Here is a 27851-nt window from a genome sequence, read left to right as displayed (position 1 = left end):
AACCCTCATCAATTACAGAATAAAGGACCAAAAATTAGAAATTCATTGATTTATTTTCTAAATTTTTATGCCACACTATCTCTGCAATTCTAAACAGATCACAATGCAACACACATTAATTGTAAAACATATTACAAAAACATAAAACACTAGCAATAAATGCCCGTTTCTGTAAGAAATGAAACGGGCGCTAGCAAGGTTCCCTTCCCCTCCCCCTCCATCTCCCGTCATCGGCATACAGGGACAGAAGAGGAAACGTGTGAGGTGTTGCATCCATGTTGTCATCAGTCCCTCGCACCGTCCGACGTTCAGTGTGTGTGGCTGGCTGCGTCGCCCCCAAAGCGGTTTTGTGCATTTGTGTTGCGCCGGTGTTGGGCGCCATCTTCGTTTCATCACGTTGGTGAAAATCGGTGTGGGCGTAGCGTCCTGACATTCCTGTTCGGCGCCATTCGCATTGCAGAAAATCACGACGTCAGAGACGTCATCATGTTCCTGTTCGGCGTCATCTTGAAAATCGCTCCGGGCGCGACGTCATAACGTTGGACGCGAGGGCTTTACCACCATGAATCCATGAACCCTTCACGGAAGTGGCTGGAGCTTGGGGCCTCAATAGAACGTTGAGGTAGGGAATTATGTCCGGAAGGGCCGTGGCTGGGGGCGTGGCTGAGGGCGGGTGTATGAGTGAGAGTGAGAGTGAGTGGTGCTGACAGGGTACAGCAGTGCAGGGCTTCAGTGGTTCCCTGCCACACTGTGAGCTTCAGAATTGGAGGTGAGAATTATTAATATAGATAAAGACCTTCCTTACCCTACCCCTACATCCCAGCAGCCTGGCATCAGCTTTTCTGTTCCATACTCCCTACCCATCCCCATAGCTCAGCATCAGCCCTTCCCTTCTCTACCTTACCCCCCATCCATCCCATAGCTAAGTCTCAGCCCTATCCTACCACCCCACTCCTCCCTGTAACCTAGCATCAGCCCTGTAGCCCTACCCACCCCCTATGGAATTAAGTATTAAAGAGTTTTTTTCATGTCCTGGGCAACAATGCAGAGCCCACCTCTGCACGCACCAGTCCACCCAGAGAAACCCGCCTACACTTTTTTTTAAATTTTAACCTAGGCACTGCAGAGCCCATCCCCACCCAAAAACCCTGAAAGAAAGACAACTTTTTAAAAATTAAGCTGGGCACTATTAAAATTTATTGTTGGGGAATTTCTGGGTGGGGATGTGCTCCTCATTGCCTAAGGAAAAAGAGATATATTTAATGACTAAATCCACAATTCCAGGAATAACATGTATAGAATGTTTGTACATTTGGGAAGCTTGCCAGGTGCCCTTGGCCTGGATTGGCCGCTGTCGTGGACAGGATGCTGGGCTCGATGGACCCTTGGTCTTTTCCCAGTATGGCATTACTTATGTACATCTTTTTTTTTGCCCTAGGCAGTGAAAAGTCTACCCCCTACCCCCAGAAGCCCACCACCAGACCAGACTCGAGCCATCATCAAGAGTAATCAAAACGCTGGCTTGTCACGGTGGTGGGCTTCTGGGTGGGGGTGGGCTCTTCATTGCCTGCCTAGGGCAAAAAAAGTATATTTTAATCATTAAATATACATTTTTTGCCCTAGGCAGAGAAGTGCTTACCCCACCCAGAATCCCACCACCACCAGCCTGCATTTTGAGTAAAAAAAAAAACCCTACATGATGATGTTTAAAAATATATATATTTCGAATTTTATTACCTGCAGTGCTGGGCAGCTGCTTGCAGTAAAGTTGCAACTGCCATGTGGTGCAGAACAACCTGGCTCCTGTAGCTGACTCAGGCAGAGTGTGTTGTGGCCCACCATGGGGCACTACTGGGACGCTGGGGAATGCTACTGCACTAAGGTACAATGTAAGAGAGCTAAGATGCCGCACCTGCTGCTACACACCCAGGCGGCACCAGCCTTTCCATCTGGCAGTGGCACTGCGGTCTGGGCCCGGAGGGGGGGGAAGGAGGAGCAGACAGTGCCACGTGGTCCCGACTCCTGCAGCTGAGCGTGCAGCTATTTTTTAGCCTGTTGAGATGACGAGCCACGAGAACGAGGCTGAGTGTGCCGCACGGGATGGAACACGAGTCATCAGCACGCAGGGGGCTGAGAAGGAAGAGGACGTCACGCATGCTGCAGGTCACCACGAAGTCAAGAGCTACGACCATATTTATTCAGTGCCGAGTCGACTCACTGCCGTGCTGAGTCTGCCCAAAAGGTAGGTGGGACTGGGAGATCAGCTGAGTGAGCCGCAGCGCGATGACTGTAGAAATGAATTAGTGAAAGGCTGCTGCTTTGGCTTTCCTCTGTGCGCTTTAAGTCAACCGCGCTTAAAACTGGGTGGGCAGGCCTGAGCAGAGATTGGATGGGCCTGGGCCTGGGCCTGGCCATAGCAACGCCCCTGGGTACAATATTTCAATAAGCACAACTGGGGAGGAAAAGGTACAGCTAAGCCTGACATATTAAGATACTCCTTCTGAACATATAACCAAAACTCCTGAACCCTGGGTCACTCCCACCATACATATGAAATAAAGAACCCACCTGCCCACACAGTCTCCAGCAAACCTGGCCTGCTTTTAAACTCCTGTGAAACAAAAACTGGGATGTAGTATACCAGCGGAGCAAAAGTTTAAGACCATTTTGTTTTAAAAGAGCACAAACAGAAAAAAAAAAAAGAGTGAGTAGCTTTGACAACCTCCTGCCACGCCCCCTCTAATAAAGTCACTCCCTGCACCTCACGTGACGTCAAGGAACAAAGCATCCTTAACCTACCCGGCTCTTTACTTAATGTCTTGATTTTTGGTAAGCCACACAGAAAAGCTGAGACTTTAAGTATCCCTTCCCTTCCTTGTCCTGCGCCTTTAAGAGACAGTGTTTGGAATGAACACGTGAGCCCGAATGGGCTAAGCCATGGCTGTCGCGGGCTGTTTTTGTGGTCGTCATCCGCGCAGCTGGGGGCTCTGTGGATCGTGGGTAGCTCTTGACTTTTTGCGGCGATCTGTGGAGTGTTCCCAACCGGTGCCACGTATATCATGGCAGGCGAGGGCTATGATATCCCGGTGAGAGGCATAGACGAAGGAAGGCTTTTTGTATCCCTTGCAGTCGCTGCTTAGTGCTGTCGCTGTTTTCGTGCCTATCTTTCGCCCAGCAGCACTGGTTTGTGCTTGTTGCCTTTGGGGTTTTGTTGTTGTTGTTGTTTTATTAATGCTGTTTCCCTAATTCCCCCCCCCCCCCCCCCCAGCTTAGTAGTTTGCTGTTTGTCTATTTATGGCCTATACATTTATCTTATCTCTGCAGGAACAAAACAGCAAACCAAGTTTTGGAGACAGTGGGTGTCTTTGAGACACCGAAGGCTCTGGGGAAGTATGAGCCAGGCCAGGTAAGATCTGTCATCTAGGTTGTGTTTCCTTTGAGTAGATAATCATATTGGGAGGGGGGGGGGGGGGGGGGAGTGTGCGGACGGGCCTTAACTATTTTACATCTGCCATCGTCTGGAGAGGGCCTTAGAATATAAGAGAAATATGTGGACTTTTGCACTGTTTAGAATTTATGGGACAGGAATGCAGCACAAACTAGTCTAGTGGTTAGTGGAGTGGACCGAGAACCAAGAAAACTGGGTTACATTTGTACTGCAGCGCCTTGTGACTTTTGGGCAACTCGCTTAACCCTTTATTGCCCCAGGTACGGAATAAGTACCTGTATATATAATATATAAACTGCTTTGATTGTAACCACAGAAATGCGGTATATCAAGTCCCATCCCCATCTTCAAAATGAGACCTTGAGCTATGGCGATCCCTATGGCCTCCCCCCCCCCCCCCCCCCTCACCACAAGAGCTTACTGTTTTCTGTTGTATGAAATCTATTCACTAGTCTGGACATCTGGGGTCTTCCAGTCAGCAGATCAGACCAACTAGGCAAGGGTGTTCTGTTTTTTGGCTTCTCCTTTTTCTTTCCTACTTGTTTCCCCAGTTTGGGTGGTCTCCTAGACCACGGGTGTCCAACCTCGGCCTTCACCAGGTCGGTTTTTCAGGATTTCCCCAATGAATATGCTTGACATCTATTTTCATACAATGGAGGCAGTGCGTGCAAATAGATCTGGTTCATATTTATTGTTACACTCTAAGTAACTACTAGACTACTCTCTGCAAAATTATATATCCTTTATTGAACATTACAAGAAATAAAACTATTTATAAAACCACAAGGTTCACTTACTTAACATTAATTCCACACTCATATTAATCTAATCCAGTCATACAGTCGCCATTTTTATTTATTTATTTGTTGCATTTGTATCCCACATTTTCCCACCTTTTCCAGGCTCAATGTGGCTTACATTGTTCCTTAATGGCGATCGCCAATTCCGGAATGAGAAATACAAAGTGGCATTGCATTAAAGTTCATAAGTGACAGAATAGATTAAGCAATCAAAAATAGAGAATTAATTTTCGTAGTGAGAGATAAAGTGGTATTGCGTTAAAGTTCATTAGTGAGAGTAATTTAAACAGTCAGGTGTAGAGAGTTCGGTTTTGTCCAATTCTGATATGGGTTTTGTTGTCTGGTATTTAGGATGGATCATTGTGGTATGCCTTTTTGAACAGGTTGGTTTTTAGTATTTTTCGGAATTTAGTTATGTCATGTATTGTTTTTTGTGGCTTTTGGTAGTGCATTCCACAGTTGCGTGCCTATGTAGGAGAAGCTGGATGCATATGCTGATTTATATTTTAGACCTTTGCAGCTGGGGTAGTGGAGATTCCGGAATGTACGTGCTGATCTTTTGGTGTTCCTGGTTGGTAAGTCTATGAGGTCTGACATGTAGACCGGAGCCTCACCGTGGATGATTTTATGAACCAAAGTGCAGATTTTGAACGTAATACGTTCTTTCAGTGGGAGCCAGTGCAATTTTTCTCTTAGGGGTTTGGCGCTTTCGTATTTCGTTTTTCCAAATATGAGTCTGGCTGCTGTGTTTTGGGCAGTTTGGAGGTTCTTGATTATTTGTTCTTTACATCCGGCGTAGATTGCATTGCAGTACTTTAGTTGACTTAGCACCATTGATTGTACTAGGCTGCGGAATATTTCCCTTGGGAAGAAAGGTTTTATTCTTTTGAGTTTCCACATTGAATGGAACATTTTCTTTGTTGTATTTTTCACATTGCTTTCTAGTGTGAGATTTTGGTCTAGTATAACTTTCTGCGTTGACTTTTAGTTGGAATGCGTCCACCCATGAATTCATGATTTGGAGGCTGTGATTGATTTCATTTGTGATTTCTGTTGGATCATGTTTGAACGGGATGTAGATCGTGACATCATTTGCGTAGATGAAGGGATTAAGGCCTTCGTTGGATAGCACTTTGGCTAGAGGTGTCATCATTAGGTTGAAAAGGGTCGGTGAAAGCTGTGATCCTTGGGGTACTCCACATTCTGGTTTCTATGGGGATGATGTATTTGAATTTTGATATCACTTGGTATGCTCTTGCTGTTAGGAAGCCTTTGATCCAGTTAAGTATGTTTCCTCCAATCCTGAAGTATTCTAGGATATTTAATAGTATACTGTGGCTTACCATGTCAAACGCACTGGACATGTCGAATTGTAGGAGGAGTATACTATTGCCAGTTGCAATTGCTTGCTTGAATTTGGTTAGGAGAGTGAGTAGTTTTGGTGCAGTGGTTGGATCGAAATCCTGATTGCGATTCATGTAATATTGAGAATTTGTTTAAGTACTTGGTAAGCTGCTTGGTTACCATGCTTTCCATTAGTTTGACTGCCAGAGGGATAGATGCTACTGGGCGGTAGTTAGTTATGTCATTTGCTTTTTTTTTCTTTGTGTCTTTAGGTATTGGTGTAAGTAGTATGTTTCCTTTATCCGTAGGGAAGAGTCCATGTTGTAACATGTAGTTTAGGTTTGTCGTGAGGTCTGTTATGAAGCGTTGAGGGGCAGATTTTATTAGTTTGTTGGGGCATATGCCCAGTTTGCAGTGGGATCTGGTGAACCTGTTGATCGCTTGGGTGACAGTTTCATCATTAAGTAGGTCGAAGTTTGTCCAGATTCTGTCTGCTGGATATTCATCAGGGATTGGGTCCAGATAGTCAATGAATTTTTCGTGGTCGGTGATATTAGGTGATAACATGAGTCGTAGCTTTACTATTTTCTCGTTGAAGTATTTAGCAAGGTTGTCTGCTGATGGGGTGTCTGTGTTGGTTGTAGTAACTGGTGTGGTATCTAATAGTTGTCCAGACTATGTTATCTAACTTCTTTAACATTAGCCATGTTGGTAATATTGTGCGAAAATACTACAAGTATCACATGAGTACTCCCAACGTCACAATCTGTAATTCTTCAATATGTTGTCTTAGAACAGTCTTATGTCTTTCACCATATATTCACCACTCGATGTTTCCACCAATGTGACTCTTCCAAGTAGTGTAGACCCCACATATCTAGTCAAATTTTTCATAAATCATCCATAAAAATATATCCAGTTCCAAAAGTTCTCCAACAAGCAGCAATGCAGTTCCTTCTGTCACTGTCTGACACTGCATTCATCATATCCTATTTCACCCCACTTGCAGCGTTGTCAAATGTTCGGTTAAATAGCGCCGAATATCGGGCCCCATAGTAGCTATAAACCAGTACAGCATGCTTGGCAGGGCTCCGTGTCAAACTACTCCAGTTCCAAGCAGGGGCGTAGCCAGACCTCAGCAGGAGGGGGGGTCCAGAACCTGAGGTGGGAGGGGGAGTACAGATTAGCCCGCCGCCGACCCTCCCCCGCCGTCGCCGCTGCCAGGTACCTTTGCTGGCGGGGGTCCACAACTCCCGCCAGCCAAAGTCTTCTTCAGCACTGGTCTATGGCGCGTTATCTGATCTGTTTCTGTGATTCCTGACATTCTGCATGTGTGCATGCAAGACGTCACGAGTCAGGACTTGCAGAAACAGATCAGCGTACGCGCTGGAGACTGATGCTGAAGACAACTTCGGCTAGCGGGGGTTGGGGACCCCCCAGCAAAGGTACCTGGCGGCGGCGGGGGGGTCAAAAGTAGAGGGGGCCAGGGCCCATGCCCCCACCTAGCTACGCCCTGCTTCCAAGAGGGAGATTTTAGTCCATTTCTGACTACCCTGTCTGATGCATTATGGAACATGCAGCACCACTGTCAATGGCTAGAATAAGGGATTACAGATAGCACAGTAATTTCCAGCCCTGGTCTTAGATCTCTCCGTTGCTTCAGCATCTTGACTTGTGAACAGGGATGGTATGAGGCTGAGAACCCAACACGCATAGGAGCCAACTTTTCAAAATATTTGGGGGTGCTAAACCCAATGGAAATGAGCCCTCGGACACAGTCAAAATGTTTGCTCAACAATAGGGGTGCTCATGCACCCATAGAACTGGCTCCTATGCCAACATTTATGGGGAGGATTGTTTCTGTTAGGTAGTGGAGACATTAACTTTCTTGGACCTGTCATCACCTCCCCAGTGTGTTACTGCTCTACTGTTTACTGTGGCTTCTTAGCGTCTGTTTTACTAAGATCTAGTGTAAGGGCTGAACTGTTGCTTTCTTTTAACCTAAAATGGAGAGCCAGAACAATGGGATGGGGGGGGGGGGGGAGAGGTTTAAAGCCCTGCTGTCTGATTCCATTAGGGACTCCAAATTTGTTACTAATAAAACTCTGTTGCCTCTGTTGCTGTGGTTTGAGGCTATTTTTAAACAGGAACAGTTCCAGAAATGCTGCTGGAATAATTACCAGTGCACTTTCTGCCTAGGATGCCAAATTTAATGCGCCAGATACACAGATCTGCACCAATTTGCTCCCATGTGCTTCAAAAGGGTGTCGCAGTGACATTCTAACTTCTTCAGTCCTGCCTCTGGGTGCCAGAATCTAATCCAGTCTTGGAGGGGAGGGGGTAGAAAAGAGCCAGCATTCACAGGAAATGAAGGATGTGTAATTGAGACACTTTCCAACAGTCTGCGTTCCGTGCAAAGTATTTTAGCTTGCATATGTTGTGCCAGTTTTCAAACGGAGATAAAATCATTAGGTGCAGAGTGCATTTGCCACTTTTCTTTGTGCACTCTTCTATATTGCTTATATCTATGGTTCCTAAACTTGGTCCTGGAGGCACCTCAGCTAGTCAGGATATCATGAGTGGAGGCAGTGCATGCAAACCTCTGTTATGAATAGTCATTGTGGGTATTCTGAAAACCTGACTGGCTGGGGTGCCTCCAGGACCAGGTTTGGGAGCCTCTGGTTTATATGCTCACTTTACATATGGGAGGAAGAAAACACACCCACAGGAAGGTTCCCTTTTCATTCAGCTAAAAGGACAAACACTGTGGCAGCCATGTGTTTTAGCTTTCTTTGGAGAGCAGATTTACCCAGGTAGGTCTCTGAAAAAGCATCCAGGACTAGCTTAACTATAGGCAAACTAGGCAGTTGCCCGGTGCACCAACTTGCTGGGAGAGGGAACAGCAAAGAGCAGCTACAGCTGTACAAACTCAGAACTGTAAACCTGCTTTTACAGTGTGAGATCAAATTATGTGTTTTTTTTTTTTTTACAAGATTATTCAGGAGCAAGGGTTCTCAACCCAGTCCTTAGGGCACACCAGGCCAATCAAGTTTTCAGGATATCCATAATGAATATGGAAGAGATAAATTTGCATGCACTGCCTCCATGTATGCATATTTGTCTCATGCATAATCATTGTGGATATCCTGAAAACCTGACTGGCTAGGTGTGTTCTGTGGACTGGGTTGAGAACCTCTGTTCTGGAGCTTGTGGAGCCTAGGACCCTGAAGGGTAAGGGAGTGAGTGTAAGGGTGGATATGCTTCCAGGGCTGGTGCAATGTATTAAGCACATCTCTTGCGTAGTCCTCACCATAGTTTGTTGCTTCTTGCAGCTGGGAGCGGGGGAGGGTTGTGTGTATAACACTCAGAGGGGCCAGGGCACAAAGATCAGAAAAATAGAAGACTCATCTGCCTATATATATTTTTTTTAATTATTGAATTTCCAAAATTGCATCATAAGACACATCTTGACAAAGAAATACAGATGACCAACCCTTAGTATTAACAAGGAAAGGGAAGGAGAAATTTGTAAGACAACATATCAGATTGTACATATCCTCAAACCACAAGAAAGAGAAACAGGAGATGCGCTTTTCTTTTCTCATTTTGCTTTTGTGATTGATCCGATTCCAAGCTAAACACATACCATTTCATAGTGTCAGAGGTAGCACCAGAGGAATTCTGTTCAGGGCAAACAAGACAGAATTCATGTCACCCTTACATGCTGTAAGCATTTACTTGGATATCAAGAAGGAAGAGTATCACCAAGGACACAAGGTCTTTTGGGGCATAAAAAGGAAAGCTTTTCGTCTCTCTTGTGTCATTCTTACATCTGGATAATGCTGGGTTCTTTGTCACATAAGTATAGTGTGTGAGTTGCTGAAGGACAAGTGCATAATAATGTTCAGATCTTGTTCAAAGACAAATGAGATTAGAAATGTGGCCCTGATTTCTTCCCCTTGAACTGATCTCGAGAGAATGCTGGTCAGATCAAGGCAATCCTAACATGGTATGTCCCTCTCCTCCCCTTTTTCAAGGGTAGAGAAACCTCAGTGGTAATAGCTAGCATACTTCTTAAAGGTATTTTGCAGTGGCATGCCCTGTTCTCTATGCTCGTATTGTATTTTTCCAGTTCAGTACGTTGTAAAATGTTGGAGTGGTTTAGCTGCCACTCAGACTTTTAGGTGTAGCTATTTAGCCAGTGGCGCTGCTGGCTTTATTCATGGATATTCAATGCCGGTATGTGTCCAGGCACCAACATTAAATATCCGGGCTTATGTGGCCAGATAAAACCTAGCTGGTGAAGTGTGATATTTGGCACTTAATCAGCTACAATAAACTGCGTAACGATAGGATTGTGTTTTATGCGGTTATCCTAACCGGTTAAGTGTTAATTTCCCCCCCCCCCCCCCCCCCCCACCAAATACGTAGGACCTGAGGAAGGAGGATTTGGCCTCTGAAAGCTAATTGAAATATCTACTATAATAAAAATCACCTCCAACGTTCTGAAGCTCTGAAGCTTCTGGCTTGACTGAAGGGTTCGTAACGGTGTAGACATCCGGTCTCTCCCATCTGTCTCTGCCTCGCCCTCGCGTCAAGACGTGATGATGTCGAGAGCGGGCCCCGCTCTCGCGTCAAAACGTCATGACGTCAAGGGCAGGTAATCAGACGCCAGGAGTCAACGAACCCTTCAGTGAAGCCACGCAGTCAGCTTCACAACGTTGCAGGTGCTTTTTTATTATAGTACAGATGTGTTCAAAGTTTGACAAAGGTATGAGGAACTTATCGCTGGGTTGGTGGAGGGGGGGTAGGGGACACAGCAGAATTGCTGGGTGCCTGGAGGGGGGGCAGGGGAGAGAGCACAATCACTGGCAGGATGGAGGGGGGTAGGGGAGAGAGCACAATCGCTGCATGGCTCGAGGGGGGGCAGGGGATACAGGAGAATCGCAAGGTGGCTGGAGGGGGGGCAAGGGACACAGGACAATCACTGGGTGGCTGGAGGGGTGGGGCAGGGGAGAGAGCAGAATCGCTGGGTGGCTGGAGGGCGGCCCAGGGGAAAAGCTGGGTGGCTGGAGGGGGGACCAGGGGAGAGAGGAAAATCGCTGGGTGGCTGGAGGGGGGCAGGGAACACAGGACAATCACACGCGCACACACTCTCTCTCTCTCTCTCTCACAGACACACTCGAACCCAGTCTCACTCTGTCACACACACACTTGCACGGTGCTGCCAACCACGGACAGGGGGGGAGAGGCAGGGAGTCCTGAGACCACAGGGGGGAGGGGGAGGGGCTCCTCAAACCTCATGGGGGGGTCCTCAGACCACAGGGGGAGGGGGAAGGGGGTCCTCGGACCTCAGGGGGGGAGGGGATCCTGACACCAGAGGGGGGGAGGGGCTCCTTAGACCACAGAGGAAGGGGGGAGGTATCTTTCTCACACACTCTCTCTCTCTCACACATACAGTCTCTCACACTATCACATTCACTCTCTGTGTGTCACAGTCGGTCTCACACACTCAGTCTCACAGAGAGTCTGTGTGTTGCACACATACTCTCTCACACTCTCACACCCAGTGTATCTGTGTGAAACACTCTCTCACAGTCACTGTGTCTCACATACGCACTCGCACACACTCTCATTCTCACACACACTCTCTGACTCACAGACACACTCGCACCCAGACTCTCTCTCTGTCACACACACACATTCGCACATTCACTCTCTCTCTCACACACACTCTTTCAAACATACACACTCCCAGGAAAACCTTTCTAGCGCCCGTTTCATTTGTGTCAGAAACGGGCCTTATTTATTAGTGTATTATATTAATCCAATAAAAGGTATTGCCTTTGTGTCTATTATTTTTTTTTTGAGTGGAATAACATGGCTACTACACTACTTTTTCCTAAATTTAAAATAAAATTATTTTATTTACCGAGGTTGTTTGGTCATTTTAATTTTTCTAATCATGTTGGTCCCAATCTCTACTTTCTGCTGTTCTCTAGCTAACTCTCATGCAAGGATATTGTCTGTTTGTCATTTTTCTCTCTCTTCCTGCCTTCTACACTTCCTGTACTACATCTGTCTCCAACGTTGATCTTTTCCTCTCGGCTTTTTTCCATTTATTTTTCCCTCTTCATTGATTTCTTACTATCCAGTCTTCAGTTTTCTTCTTTTTACAGTTTTCCATCTCTTTTCTTTCATCCCAGCCCTCTTATTCCCCAGTCTTTCACAAACTATTTTTCTCCCTCTCCTGTCCAGCTTCTCCTCCTCCCTTTCCTTTCTGTCTATCCCCCTTCTATCCAACTTTTCTCTCTCTCATATTTCCTTCCAATGTCTCCCCCCTCCCTCGTTGCATACATCTTTTCTCTCTCCCCCTTCCATCCATATTTTCCCACTCTTTTTTTTCCCCTTCCATTCAGTATCTCTTTTCTCTTCCATCCAACATTTACCCTGTCTCTTCACTTCCATCCAGTGTCTGCTCTCACTCCCTTCCATTCCGTATTTCCCCCTCTCTCCCCTTCTATCCAGCATCTTCACTCTTTCCCCAATCTTCATTTCCATCCTGCATGTAATCTCTCTCACCACCCCCCCCCCTCCCCCGGGACCAGTGATGCAAGCAGTGTCGCAAAGCTGCAGCCTGTATACGCATGCCTACTTCCTGTGCTGATTTCACCCTCTCTGGAACAGGAAGTGACGACGGAGGGGATGGGAGTGACAGAGCCGGCAGCATTCATATACAGGCTGTGGCCCTGCAGCTGTCGTGTTGATTTGCTGTTGCTGACTTCTCTTATTTTAGCATCACATCAGAAATTTTACAGCGGTAATCACTGGTGTTTCCACATTTTACGCAGTACAAGTGTATACTATAAGGTTTCCCCTTGTGTCTGTGGAAAATGGCCTTCAGTAGAGCGGCAGGTAAGCTGGCACCCACGGCTGGTCACTGGTCACCAGCATGAGTGACGCGCTCCTGACCTTATCCAAGCAGTTGACTTTTTCTTGGGGCAGATTACCTTGCCTATGCATAGTGGGTTCTAGGGCAGTGTTGCCCTTCCTCCCCTCCTGCCATGATGTCCAGACCCTGCAGCTAAGGAACCACTGCACTAGGCAGACAACTGATTTTTTTTTTTATAAAGAAACCCCAAAGCAGCAGTTTTGCATGTAAAGTGATTGTATGGAGCAGGTTCATATACAGTTAGCAAACACCATACTCCTGAACTTTAAGTATAAAGATAGAAGTTAGTTATACTGGTAAATGGTTAAAGAGCCCTAAAATGTAACTTAAGAAGACCTTCTTATCAGCTTCTTAGCTCCTCAGTCTTATCTGATCTTTATGAGTTAATAAGAAAGGATTACCAGGCTCAAGACCCACACCAGCTAGATGGATAAAATATTACATTAGTCAAGTATATCAAGCAATGTGCAAACTGTATGCATTGGTTAACTAATTCAGCATATGTTGTTCCTGCCTCTTTGTTGAGAAATCAATGCTTTAATGGGGCAGATATATAGAGCAGTTTCTTGGAAGGTAGATCATGCCATTGAGAACACTGCAGTGACGGTAGTGAACATTCAGTCCTTGAGGGGCCATACATTGGGTTTTCAGGTTACCTCTGAATATGCATATGAGAGATTTGCATGCACTGCCTCCAATTTATACAGATCAAACTCTTGTATATTTCTTAGAACTATCCTGAAAACCTGACTTGATGCGACGTTCATGCTCTAAAGATTTTGCACACCTATGCTACAAGATAAGTAAATGAGCATCAGCGCGATGTGGCATTTGATAGAAAAGTGATTGTCTGCATTTTTGCTCCCCCTAGTATGGTAGCCTTGGTTAAGCCATGGATTTTCAGACTGGTAAACAGAATAGGAAAGATCTGGGGTTACTATGTTGATTCTGTTTCCATTAGTTCTCCACATCAGGCTGGAGCAACCTACTACTTTTCATTCTGTCTTGGCCTCCTGCCCAGTTTGGCAATATCTTTCCATTCCTTTCAGCTTTCTATCACTAGTGTAAGAGTTGGCTACAAAAGATGATGGCTGAGAAAATCTCCTCTTTGGATGGAGAGAAAGGAGTTGCCCCGAGAAGAGGACTGAAAGTGCAGAAGGCTAGAGTTAGTCTGACCTGCTGATTGACAAATAACACTGGGATATCTAGACTACAGAGAACCAATAGACAGAGGAGGGAGAATGGGAAATCTCAAATTTCTGTGTTATATTTCAATTTTATGGCAGAGTGGTATGTTGGGAAGAGCAGGGATAGAACAGATAGCCTACATACCAATGCTCCAAGAGGGAGCTGGGCCATACAGGTAGCTGTGTTGGGTAGCGTGACATAATGCTGTGACAGTGAACTCTTTGCTGGCCTGGGAGCCATTTCCTCCCTCCTCCCCCCCCCCCCCTACCATTCTCAGAATAATTTGTCTCCTTTTCATTCCTGGACATAGCTCTTCCTGCACAAGGTCTTTGGGTACCGTGGTGTGGTGCTCTTCCCATGGCTGGCGCATCTGTATGACCGAGATATCACCATGTGCACCATGAGCAGGTGAGAGCCTGCAGCATGCAACTACATGCACATGTGTATTTGCACAAGCATATTGAGTGGATGAGAGCTGGCAGCACATATGAATACTAACATATCTATTTCAAACATTCATACTAATATGCACATAAGCACACTCGTGCTTTCATGAGTTTACTTGCCTGAGCTTTCATGTGCTTGTGGATGGATGTGTGTTTGTGTGTAAGCAGATGTACTTGTATGCACACACTTAACGTACTTGCATACACAGGAGACATTAATACAGCATGTATTTTATAATCATGCATACAGTGGCTCTGGAAAACCTACACCCCCTTCCAAAATATTCACCTTTCCTTGCCATATAGCAGATAAGTAAAATGTACTAAAACAGTGTGTGTTCCATGTATCCATATATCCTGACCTTTAACAGCTAAGTGAAAAATATATTCCAAGAATTCTGAGAAAAGAAGTAGCAAAAAACCTTATGGACTACCCTAGTGTCCATACCTTTGTACTTTTGAAGCATTCCTAAATATTTTATTCTCCAGTGTAACTAATTGCCTTTAAAACACACACCTAGTGCATTTGTCCCAGCTGTGTATATCAACACGATGATAAACTTGTCAGTTTTTGTTGGATCTGTCTAGTAGATAGTGCATTTCAAAGCAGAGATCTCGCTACAAGTAGCCAGTAGCTGGCAAAAGAGTTCATAGATGGGTATAAAAGAATTGCAAAGTCCTTGAATATCCCTTGGAGCACGGTCAAGACGATTGTTAAGAAGTGGAAGGTGTATGACACCACTAAAATCCTGCCTAGGTCAGACTGTCCCTCCAAAGTGGATGGAAAGGAAATCCAGAAGAGGAAATCAAAGTTCTGTAGAAAAAGCAGTGCAGTCCACAAAAGCAGAACACACGTTTTCAAAAGTTAAAAGGCTTTTTTTCTCGCCACTAAAACACAACCCAATGTGGCCAGGTTTCGCCTCTCTAGAGGCTGTGTGGCAAAACATATAAAACATACATTTATTAAAAATGAATAACAAACCATAAAATAAATATGTTCTCAAAATTAAATTTAACATACATATGCAAAACAAGATTATCAATTTTCAGTAGACATACTAATAACTATTATAGTTCAAAGATGTTAGTATATATACATAATTGATAATAATATTAAGCACAAACTCTCAACACTTATGAATTCAGAGTCACAGGATAAAAAGCAAGGCACAAAGAATATGTTAAATCATAAACATCTGAACATTAAAATCCGAATGATATCTAAATAAAACTCGGTCAATTTTGAAAGTTAAAATATCAAATAATTATGAAAATATTAAAAGGGACATATACCTATTAGGGTCCCAAAGGGCACAAACACCTAATAGTTAGTAGATTTGTCTTAACCAAAAACAGCAAATAAAACAGCTCACCCTAAGAAGTTTAAAAAAAAATGACATCAATGTAAGAATGTAAGAAATCAAATAAGAGAGCCATGTCAACAGACAAATGTGGAAGCGCAGTCTGCTTTATGTAGAAAAGACTAAAAGAACACTGAACAAAAGATTAATAGAGAACAAAAAAGTGCAATAAAAAGACAAGCCGTTGATAAACCTTTGGTAGAACACTCTTTACAAGCGAACCACAGATTTGAAGACTATAGGTCCCCTGTCTACTAAGCCACTCTAGTGGCCGCTGTGCGCTAATGCTGACACAGCCCATTCACAGAGGGGAAAGTTTCTAATTGTATATAGATCTAGTGTGTCTTGGAGAGGAGGAGATGCTGACAAAGAACTTTCAAAAGCTGAACAAAGTTTCATATTTAGATGGCAGACATGGCTCCAAAAGGGGTTGAACCAGGAATTAGTGGGGTTTTTTTTTTTCAAATAAGGGATTTAGAGGATCACGTGACGCCATGCCCATGAGAAGCCACTGGTGAGAGCTTCTCCAGCCCCCGAAATCTCCCTGTGGGATTTTGACGCAGAACGGATCCCACAGTTGAGCTGAATCTTGGTTAAAAATACTGCGGAACACCGTCACACCCGGTTTAGGGTCTTGAGAACTTTTGGTAAAGAGAAGAGCAGGGGAAGACAAACAGAGGACAAGATGGCGGCTCCCGCGAGTCCAGCGGGCCCCTGTGTATCTTCAACCTGGATCACAGAAATAACAGCAGAAATGTTCACAGTGTTGGAGGACTTACTGGAATGATGACTGACTCCTATAGACACAAAGCTGGAGCGGATGCATTCTCAACTAGAGGATTTGGCCAGGGAATGTGTGGCCTTCCAATCGTGCATGAGCGTACTGGAAGATCAGGTCTCGGCTGTTGAGGGATCTCAGGACGGATTAAAGGCTCAAATGGCGACTCTGGAAGCGAAAATCGATGACCTGGAAAACAGGTCACAGAGGAATAATTTACGCCTCGTGGGATTGCCTGAATCAATCATTGAAAGAGAGCTTGGAAGCTTTTTGGAGGGCTGGCTAACAAGAGTTGCAACTACAAGATGGTTTTGGCCCACTACAAGTGGAGCGTGCGAATCGGGTAGGAGTTCAGCACTGTAATGCAACTAGTCCCAAGAGTGGTCATTCTACGGGTGTTGAACTTTGCCCACAAGCAGGCCATATTGCAGTAGCTAAGATTGGGTAAGACTTTGACTTATGAGAATCAGAAAGTTATTTGCTTTCAAGATTATTCTTCAGTTGTAGCAGAGAGACATAAGACCTTTGCCCCTATTTGATCTAAACTTTTTTCTATGAAGGTTCGGTTTGCGCTGTTGTACCCAGCCACTCTAAAAGTTACCTACAAGGAGGCAACGAAAGTATTTGTGACCTTGATTGGCCACGGTTGGAAACAAGATGCTGGGCTTGATGGACCTTTGGTCTTTCCCAGTATGGCAATACTTATGTACTTATGGAAACAGCACGGGAATTCCTTACGCAGATTGAAAAAGGGGATTCAATGACAGAAACATCTAAGGAAGGGTTGCGGTGACTGACCACTTTGATAAAATATATTACTATGAGGTAGTCTAGCATGGGGAATTATACTGAGAGCTCAATTGAGGAGAACTTGCTGGAACATGGAGATCAAAGTGGGAAGGCATGAAGTTCCCAACAAAACAGAGGAGTGAACTACTGTATTGGTAGAGACATAACCTGAACTTCCCTTGAATAATGAATTGATATACATTGAGAGCGTGTTTTGTTTTGTTTTTTTTCTTTATTAAGATCTGTGCTAGGAAGGGATCTGGTAGATTATAATGCTGCTTATGTCTGGAGGGAGTGTGGGGAGGTGTCAAATGTGATGGTTCCCATAAGGGGAACGTGGTTCAATAGGGGTTGGGGTCAGGGAGAGGGGAGGAGGGGGATATGGGGGGGGGAGGGTGAAGTTCGCACCTACAGGGTTGGTCTAGGGCTGTTTGGGATGCATGGGGAAGAGAAGAAACTCATTGGAGGGAGAAGACCATATTACACGATGTTGATCTCGAGGGCAAAATTGCCTGGGAGGGATGCTGGCTGGGACGTCCTCTTAGGCATCTTATTAAGTGTCTTGTTCATAAAGCTTTAGAAGCAGATTGCTTCACATGGTGAAAATTATAACATGGAATGTAGGAGGGATTAACTCGTCTATTAAATGGTCAAAAGTTTTACAACATCTGCAGCAACATAAAATAGTATTGCTTTGTTACAGGAGACACACCTTAATCAATTGGAACATGCTAAGTTAAAAACATGGTGGGTAGGAGAGTGTGTGGTGGCTACAGCTTTGGGGAAGAATGGAGGGGTAGCTCTGCTAATCAGGAAAGGTGTGGCAGAGGCCGTGAGGCCCATATGGATAGGTGGGGCGGGTAGATACTTGCTGGTGGAGCTGGTGGTTAATCGCCAGAAATTATTCTTTTGTAATTTGTATGTGCCTAATCATTATGATAAACTATTCTATCATGAGGTAGTCAAGAGTTTGCTGCCATATCAACACAGGGCTTTAGTAATAGGAGGAGACTTTAACACAGTGTGGGACCCTTCCATGGACAGGTCTGAGGGTGGGAGAGCTGCACATTATTATTCTAATAGAGGGTTGCTCCGCATGGGTCAACTGGAGAGTGCTACATCCGATGGGTAGAGATTATACTCATCTCTTGAGGGCACACTCCACTCAGGCCTGAATAGATTATCTCTTATATCACATCAACTGTTTGATACAGTCTTGAGGGCGGAAATAGGACTTTACACTATCTCGGATCATGCATGGGTGTGTATGGAATGAGTAGTGGGACCTGTATCTGGTGGCAAGTATCGATGAGTGTATCCCCTAGAATTACAAACTAATTTGGCATTTCGTGAAAAACTCTCTTAAAATGTTGGGAACAGTTTGAGCACTGTAATGAAAGACATTCTAATGAATCTCTACTATACTGGGAAACCACGAAAGCGGTGCTGAGAGGTGAAATTATAAGCTATTCACATTTTGTGAGGAAAGCGAGGGATAGGGAGATATTGCGGCTGAGCTCACAATTGTGTAGGGCTCGGAGGCAATATGGATGAACTCATGCGGAGGAACATAGACAATAGTTATTGGGTCTGCAGACTGCACTCAATGAATGTTTACATGGAAGGGCTCTCAAGTCTCAACTTTATTATAAGTATATATTATAAACATGGTAATAAGGCGGGACGCTTATTGGCCAGATTGATCCGACAACAGGGTGGGACAAGGAAAATTATAACACTTAAAGATGGTACACGGAAGACTGTGCATTCTGATAAATATGTGACATTTTCCATGATTATTATAAACAACTTTATGCCACCCCTATCAGTCGGGTTGTATTTTGACAATGTTTCTCTGCCCAAGCTCAATCAAAAGACACAGATTTTTTTTGAATACTCCCATTCGGGAGGAAGAAATGGAATTGGCAATGACACGTAGCCCGTTGCTTAAAGCTCCAGGTCCCGATGGTCTTACAGTTGAGTTTTATAAGCTTCTGGGTAAGGCAGTTCTACCAACGCTTACTAACTTATTGAATCATATTGTGGACACAGAGTCGCTTCCCCTTAATTTGGCACAGGCACAAATAGTTGTGTTACCTAAACCAGGTAAAGATCTTTCAAGACCAGAATCCTATCGCCCCATATCCCTTTTGAAGCTAAATTGTTGGCCAGGATTCGTTTCCTTCCAGAGCTAGTCCATGAGGCCCTGGTAGTGTTCGTGTCCGGTAGGTCAGTGGCTAAGAATCTTTGGAAAATATTGGCTTAGTTGGAATTTGGTCACAGATGTAAAGCTCAGCCAGTGCTCATTAGCTTTGATGCAGAAAAAGCTTTTGATTGGGTCAGGTGGGATTTCCTGTTTGACACACTGATGGCATATAGGTTCTTGGGACGATTTATATCGGCTGTGAAAGCGCTGTACTCCTCACCCAGTGCGTGGGTATTTTCCTTTATTGCGAGGAACGAGACGGGGGTGCCCTTTGTCACCTTTATTGTTTGTGCTGACACTGGATCCCCTAATTAGGGATATAGTAACAAATGATTCAATCTGTGGAGTCCAGATACACACACATTGTTTTAAGATCACAGCTTTTGCAGATGCCCTATTAGTTCATCTTACGAATCCACAGGAGTCCCTTTCAGCTTTGCTTGATACATTTAGAGAATATGGAGATTTTGCAGGATTTAGATTAAATTTGACTAAGTCGGAGGCATTGCCCTGCTCTCCGCAGGTAAAACAGAGGTGGGGTCAGGCTTTTCCTTTGCGGTGGGCGGAGAGTGCCTTTAAATATTTGGGTATATGGTTATCTATGGATGTCCCGGCCTTGTACCATCTTAATATAGAGGGGCTTATGTTGGAAACCAAAAAGCAGTTAAATAACTGGAGGGAGTTACCGATATCCTTAACGGGCAGGATGTGCCTACTGAGAATGGTTCTGTTCTAACGTTGGCTTTATGTATTTATTTATTGTATTTATACCCCACATTTTCCCACAGGATGCAGGCTCAAAGTGGTTTACAAGAGATTGGAAAAGCTAACACCAAACCAGAGAAAATACAAATACAGTATTTAAACAGATAAATAGAGGGGAGAAAAGAAGAAAAAAAAAAAAAGAGGAGAGATAAAGGAGTCCATAAAGACCTGGGCACTCTTTATAGTCTGTTTAGTTGCTTTTGTTGGTCAGGTAAAAAGCCAAATTTGCGGTTAAATGTTAGGAGGGGAGGGGGCCTGGGATTGCTCAACTTGTCCTTATATAATCAGGCGTGCCTTCTGCGCCATTTAGGAGATTGGTTTGGTAAATCACAAAAATTTACACCCATAGAGTTTGAGCGTGCTTTTTTTGCTCCATATAATTTTTTTTCACTACTACACAATACTGCACATCAATTGCCTAGTTACTTGCTTAGGCCTCTGCTTGAGGAGTGGAGGGTGCTGGTGAAGAAGTTGGGGGGCTGTCCTTTTGTGTCTGATCAACTGTCTATTAGGGGAAATGTGGTATTTGAACCAGGGTTGGAGAACTCTGTGTTTAAAATCTGGGAACAAAATGGAATTCTTTGCTGGAGCATTTGTTGAGTGGTGAAGGAGAGTTCATTTCCTTCGCGGAACTACACGCTCAGATAAGGGGCTACGTGGGTGGGGGAGTCGGTTTGCATATGCACAGATAAAGCACTATGTTGCATCCTTGGATAAGTCACAATTGGGTCTCAAGATGGGAGCTCGGGTCAGACAGTTCTTTCAGGAGATCCTGGATGGTGATTTGTCTGTTCAGGGGCTCCATAAATTTCTGGATAAAACGGAACCCCCCCAGGAATATTCAGCTTTGAAAACGCGATGGGAAGGGGAGTTGGGGATCTCTTTGGCAAGCTGGGATGTGGGAGCCAAGTTGCGGAGCATGCTGACATTAATGTTGGATGAAAGCCTGAGAGAGTGTGGGTATAGAGTGGTACTTCGGGCTTATGTGACAAGAGAGCAGTTGGCACATATGGGGGGAGTAGGAGAGAATGCTTGCACCAAGTGTGGACAGAGTCCTCATTCCTTTAATCATGTTTTCTGGTTATGTCCACGTATACAAGATTACAGGATTTTTGTATACAAGTGAAGCTGTGCTTCATCAAAATTTTGGAGGTAACAATACAAGGTTCATTGGAACAATTTTGTTTTAGATAAACCGAAGGCTTACAATACCTGGCTAAACAAGATAGTCTTCTGTGCCGCAAAATGTGTTTGGTAGCACGGAAATGCATTCTACAGTGTTGGACGTCACGGGAACCACCCTCCTTTTGGCAATGGAGGAACCAAGTATGTTTGTTAGTGACCTGGGAAGCACAGGATAGGAATGGGTCTCCTAAACGTAAACAACGTTTTATACAAATTTGGAATCCCTACCTACAAAATTTAAGCTCTTGAGGTCGAAGCCTTGTCCTCAATTTAATTCAGATCTAGTGGGAATTAGTAAAATGTAATTAATTTTTCTTAGCTCACTTGGGGGGAGGGGGAAATTCAGGTTATCAGAATAATTCGCTGGGGTTCTTGGGTTGGTATAAAAGGAAGAGGGAGGAGCTGGGGTTGAAGGGGGAGATTGAATGTGTGACATGATTTGTGGGCAGGTATTATGTTAGAATTAAGATACTAATCTGTTGCTCGTTGGCTGTTGGAGAGGGGTTGGAAGGGAGGGGAACCCTCCATTGCCTCAGGTACAGACTTAGATTGTGAGCTCTCCTGGGACAGAGAAATATCCAGTGTACCTGAATGTAACTCACCTTGAGCTACTACTGGAAAAGGTGTGAGCAAAATCTAAATAAATAAATAAGATGTTAAGATACTTAAAGGAGGTTCAGCAAGAGAGTTAAGCCAAGGACGAGCAGGTACACACATTAAGGTGGGGAGTTGGTACTGAAGCTGGGATGTTGAAGTTAATAACCTGGGGTGGGAAGGAACAAAGTTGGGGGAGTATGGAGAGAAAATTGTTTTAAAAACTTTTGAGTTTCTGTAGCTGGAAGTCACTGAATTGGATTTGTTCTGAAATGATGTCTGATTGTGGCAGGATTGTATCGCCTCCAATGAAAATGTTGAAACATTAAGGGAGGCAGTTACACTTTGTATAGTATAATATTAATGACTATGTCACTGGTTCTGATGTGGTGTAGGAGATGCACATAAATGTTTTAAAAGATGGACAAGCAGATTGTGTTTCAAGTTGTTGTTTTATCAACTATTTAATTGTTTAGAACATAAGCATTGCGATACTGGGACAGACCGAAGGTCCAGCAAGCCCAGCATCCTGTTTCCAACAGTGGCCAATTCAGGTTACAAGTACCTGGCAAGATCCTAAAACAGTACATTTTATGCTGCTTATCCTAGAAATAAGCAGTGGATTTTCCCAAGTGCGTTTCTTGAAAGGGAAAACATCTAGTGCCACTTGCAAGGCACAAAGAATATGTTAAATCCTAAACATCTGACCATTAAAATCCGAATGATACTTAAATAAAACTCAGTCAATTTCAAAAGTTAAAATGTCATCATAAATTTTTAAAAACATTAAGAGGGACACATACCTATTAGGGTCCCAAAGGAATTCATAAGTGTTGAGACTTTGTGCTTTTTAATATTATTAATATCAAATGTATATATACTAGCCGTTAAGCCCGTTAAAAAGGCCAGTCCTATTAAAGCAGAAAGCAGGTCCTTGGAGTAGCCTAGTGGTCGGTGCAGTGCACTGTAGAGAAGGGAACACAGGCCCATAACCCACTCTGTTGTGGTGGAAAGTGAAAACCCACATAAAACCCATCAAAAACCTAGTGCACCCACATATCGGTGACACCTGCAGTTAAAAGGGCTATTGCAGTGGTGTACAGTTGGGTACACTAGGTTTTTGGTGGGTTTTGGAGAGCTCACCGTACAATATAAGGGAGTAACGTTGTGTACATGGGACTTTTTATGTGAAGTCCACTGCAATGCCACCTTCGGTATCCCACTGCTCTGCTGGGATGTCTGTGCGGCATGTCTACTAAGATTGTTGGCTTCCCCCATACATCCCAATGGCTTGATTTTGCGCATTTTTCACTTGTATTTTTTTTTTATGGCACAAAAAGAACGGAGCACAACATCTAGCAAATGGCCATTTTTGAAACCAAAAAAAAAAAAAACAAATGGTTTTATGGTTTGAAAATCACTATGTTGGCCACTTGAATTTTGGATGTTTTCAGTAAAACCTCCAAAGTCTTATTTAGACATCATATCAGAAGTACCCCTTTAAATATCCTTGAGTGGCTCAGTTATAGGTCCAACCACAGTCCAGTCAAATCAGCTCTGTGACCTTCTTTAGGATATGCCACTGAGCTGTTTTGTGAAAAATGGTATAATATTGACCAGTCTAGGTGTGGAAAGTTGATGAAGACTAGGGGTGGTCACAGGCAAAAATATTTTCAAATTGCTTTTGGACTTTTCTTGATTTCTAACTCCCCCCCCCCCCCCCCCCCATGTATTTATTTGTTTGGTTTGACAGCAGTTTTTGTTGGTTAGTTTGTTTATTAAACATGCATTACAAATTAACTATTTGCACCTTCATTAAATTTTGCACATGCTAGATTTTTTTTGAAGTCCTAGTAAAGAACCAAACACACATAGTAGTGGAGACGTAGCTCAACAAACCCACAACTGTAGGTGCTTTTAGCAAGTAACAGTTCAGTGATGGAGACTTATTCAGAATTCTACAAAAGAGATTGAGAATGTCTGTCAGGGGCAAAACAGCACTTTCCAAAAATTTGTTAGAAGATGAAACTTGGAGATATGGTAAAAAGACACACTGAATTTGAAAATGGGCCAAATCAGACCTGGTGTTCTAGAGAAATGAGCCCCCCCCCCCCCCCCCCCCAAACTTACTATGCACTTCTATGGGGAAAAGTAGTTCAAGCTGCTGTAGCATAGAAACTTAGAATGTGGCAGTTTGAAAATAGGTCAGGGCAGTTTAAAAGGTGGACCCACGTACTCTTCATCCAAACCCCCAAAATGCCCCCACGCTCAAAAAGTATCCCTTATAAACTGTCCTACTCCAAGAAACTATCCTCTCACAACACCCCCACACCAACTAAGCCCCCCCCTACATATCACAAAAGCTACCCCTTGCAGCTGCCTCACCAACCTACAAAGTGCCACACGCCCAAAAACTACCCTCTTCAACTGCTGTACTACACCACATAATGCACCCATTACCAACCAGCCCCCAACTGCTCCATCACCCTGTAAACTGGCCCCACATTCAAAACTTACTGTACACCACTCCTAAAAACTAAGGCACTGCAGCTGTCCCATTGTCCAATAAATTGTCTGTCCCCCCAAAACTAGTCCTCTACAAATACTTTTACATGTCGGGGCAGGGCCAGATTCTACCATTGGCAGACTGGGGGGGATGGGGGTGCCCTGTGAGATGGCACAACTTTTTTTTTTTTTTTTCCCAGAAGTCATATAAGAAAAACTACCAGCAAAAACAAATACATTTTTAAATGTTCATTTTTAATGATGAAACCACAGGAAAATCTGTAGCACCAAAAGTGTGAAGAGGATCATCAGTTGATTTATTTCTAAGGTTGTGGTGGCATTGTTAAATCATTGCATGAGATTTTGAACATCATGTGATGTTCCTGATTTGAAACTAGTGCGGTAGTTTAATAATAATGCCATCAAAGGAGCCAGCCAATGGGAAAGCAACTCTAGTCGCAGAAAGGGAGGAGCTGATCTGAAGGAAGTTTCTGTGCTATAGAAGTGAGTTTTATGCATTGAGGGGGGGGGGAGTGCAGAAGAGAAATTTACATTTCCAAAACATGCTACAATATATTTCTGTATGAGGAGCATTTCCAACAGCTGCAGTAAACAGATAGCTAATTCGCTGTTACCTAATGATTAAAGAATTGCACCTTTCAGATTGCCTTTCCCTCACACTTCTTCTCTGATCAGATATCCAGAAAGCACGTGCACACACCACAGAGGGGTTAGAAAGAATTCCATGAGCCATGCTGTGCATGCTTTCCCCACTTGTTTTAATATACGTTTTGTCCCCTATAAATCATGTTTCTCATGAATGGTATAAAGTATGTTTTGACAATTTAAAAGCATACAAGCCTGATGCACAGATAACAAAATGTGAAAAATATTCAGAGGGTATAAACTTCCTCTATGCACTGCAAATCTATATTTTAAAAAGAACCATTCACTTTTCATAATTTCAGGGGGAAAACATCATACCAGAGACCTTTCAGCTTGTATTTGTATATGCTCATTCTAATCACAGCCATATTAATCCAGTATAAAATGTTTTTTATATGTAATTAAAAACACAGGGACTCGTTTTACTAAACTGCATTAAGCACTAACGCATACTTAATGTGGGGAAAAATGCTTATGGCAAAATGTGTTAATGCATTTTGTGGTAATTTGCCTGTCAGCACGTACTAATTGTGTGCTCTTAAAAAAAAAATTCAGGAGGGGGCTTGTCATGGGTGGGGAATCAGTGTGGAAAAGTTATCCAGCTAGTGCATTCGTTTAAGTGTGAGGTAACTAGATAATGCTGACTTTAGACTGGAGCATTTAGCACTTCCTAAATAGGAGGCGGTAAGTGCTTCCATGTTAATTTTCCATTAGGACGCAAGACTGAAATAATGTTAACACAGGACTGTTAAAAAAAAAAGAAAACTATTTTTGGGCAATGTTAAGAATGGGATTAGCACATGGGAAAGTCTCACGTTTAAAACATGCTAAGCCAATTTCTTAGGGCCCCTTTTACCAAGCTGTGCCAAAAGGGAGCCTGCAGTAGCATTGGTCCGTGTTTTTGACATGCACCGAGGCCCCCTTTTACCACAGTGGGTAAAAGGCTGTTTTTTTTTTTTCCTTTAAAGGGAATAGCCCAGCGCTAATCACAAGCATTGGCATGCAGCTGTTTCCAGGGGCAGCCCATACCACCACCTATTTAAGTGACGGTAAGCGCTCCTGCTGTAAGTGTGCAGCAGTTACCACTAGGCAAGCCCCAGTGATACAAAAATAAAAAAAATTTTGTAGCGCCGGAAATGGCTTGCACTGGGGGTGGAAACTACCGCTGGGCTCCTGCGGTAGCCCAGCAGTAGTTTTGAATTGGCACCCCTTAATGCTTTTTAGTAAAAGGACCCCACAGTGTGAAAACATGGGCACGTTGAATATTTGACCCACCACTGAAGCAAGAAGAGTCAGGAGTTTCTCTATTAAATTTAATGGTGTTTTCCTTCTCCGTTTCATTGGCTTCCTAAAGAATGAGAGTCTGTCTTACAGGTTATCCAGTCACTTCCTTTATTCAGAACACATCTAATTGGTTCAAGATCAATCCTCCTTGATTGAGTAGAACTTTACCAGTCTTCATTCAGAAGCAAAGGAGATGGTAATTATAGGGTTATACTGACTAAACAGTCCATTAAAGTAATGAGTATCATTTTAAGTTCTGATGTCATACTCTATGGATGCATAAAATCCAGCATTGTTCTTGTCTGTTTAACAACAGGAGACTATTTAGTCAAGATACACCATCAGAAATCTTGAAAAAGGTGTCTGGTAACTGTGTAGTTCTTTATAACTGTATAGTGCTCAACCATAGGGAGTTTCTTCTCCAAAGAATGTAACTTTTTTTATCATATATTTGGTGCATTCCATTTTCCTCCTAGGACAAGAAGGCTTCTATATTCTCACAAGTGGGTGATGCCGATCCGCATTGCCCAGTCCAGCATTTACCAAAGCTAAATGAGAGCTTTGTGGAGCATGAACCGCACTCCACCATGCATGTACGAGTGCCTTCCCACCTTTCGAGTGAACGCGGTCTCCTCAGTTCTTCTTTTTCCGGGTGAGAAGGTGCTTTTTGTTACCATCACCTCACTCACTCGGTCTTAGAGAGCTATTTGTTTTAGTTGCTCACGGCTCTTTATTTCGTTTTCTTAATTGTATTCCTGTTGTTAGAGCTTCCATTTTCCTTCCCTTTAATTTCATTAGAGATTTTTAACCAGGTTTTATTTGTTTTCCGTCATTATCTGGCTGCTTTCGGCCGGGATTTTCCCTTTTCCGTGCCTTGCCCCTTTTCAGGCACCATCGGACAATCTCTGGGAAGGACACCCATTCTTAATGTCTGCAGTGTCTTCGGCAAACTGTGTTCTCTGTCTTCGCATGAAGAAGAGGACCCAGCTTTTCAGAGAGGCTCAACGAGAGAGGATTTTTGGAGCTAAGTCTGGTTCCTCGACATCGGGAACGGAGGTGTTGACATCGAGCATCGCATTGGGAGAGTCGGTAAGCATGGCTGCTACTAGACCCATAGACACTGGGAGCAGTGAAGCACCTAGTGGGTCTCCACCTGCCTCGAGGCCTCCTGCTGTGCAGGGCCCCCTGGACTGTCCATCGTTGGACCCGACCCTGAGGTGATGTGAGAAGTTGACGTCATCCTTGACTGCACCGAGGAGCCTTTGTGACATGCTTCGGGCAAAGGCCAAGAAGCATCGTCATTGGTTACCCTTGACACATGGTGCCGGGAGCTCCAGGGCATCGAAGGATTCAGCACCCAAAAATCGTCGTCGCCAGGAGGGCTGCTCTCCTTCCGTACAGGGGTTCTGATGCGCCTGTCTCCTAGTAATTGAGATCCAGCTCCCGTGTCGACCCCAGTGATTCTGCAACCTGCACCTCAGCTGGCACCCCAGCTTTTTTCCCGGAGTCGGCCCTTTTTGAGCTCATCTGGGCCTTGCTG

General features: G+C 44.0%; 1 protein-coding gene across 1 annotated transcript in view; it reads left to right on the top strand.

Annotated features, from left to right (window-relative positions):
* Positions 1-2907: 2907 nt before the first annotated feature.
* LOC115473939 (polymerase delta-interacting protein 2-like) overlaps positions 2908-27851 on the top strand; it is a 55486-nt gene continuing 30542 nt past the window's right edge. Inside the window, exons 1-3 of the mRNA XM_030209144.1 lie at positions 2908-3086; positions 3325-3406; positions 14043-14140. Coding sequence (XP_030065004.1) covers positions 2938-3086; positions 3325-3406; positions 14043-14140 — 329 coding nt within the window. The 5' untranslated portion in view covers positions 2908-2937. The remainder of the gene's footprint in view (positions 3087-3324; positions 3407-14042; positions 14141-27851) is intronic.

This window comes from Microcaecilia unicolor, chromosome 7, assembly GCF_901765095.1.
Source record: "Microcaecilia unicolor chromosome 7, aMicUni1.1, whole genome shotgun sequence".
NCBI classification, from domain to species: domain Eukaryota; kingdom Metazoa; phylum Chordata; class Amphibia; order Gymnophiona; family Siphonopidae; genus Microcaecilia; species Microcaecilia unicolor.
The sequence above is the reverse complement of the archived record's forward strand: the minus strand, read 5'-3'. Positions and strand labels throughout refer to the sequence as shown.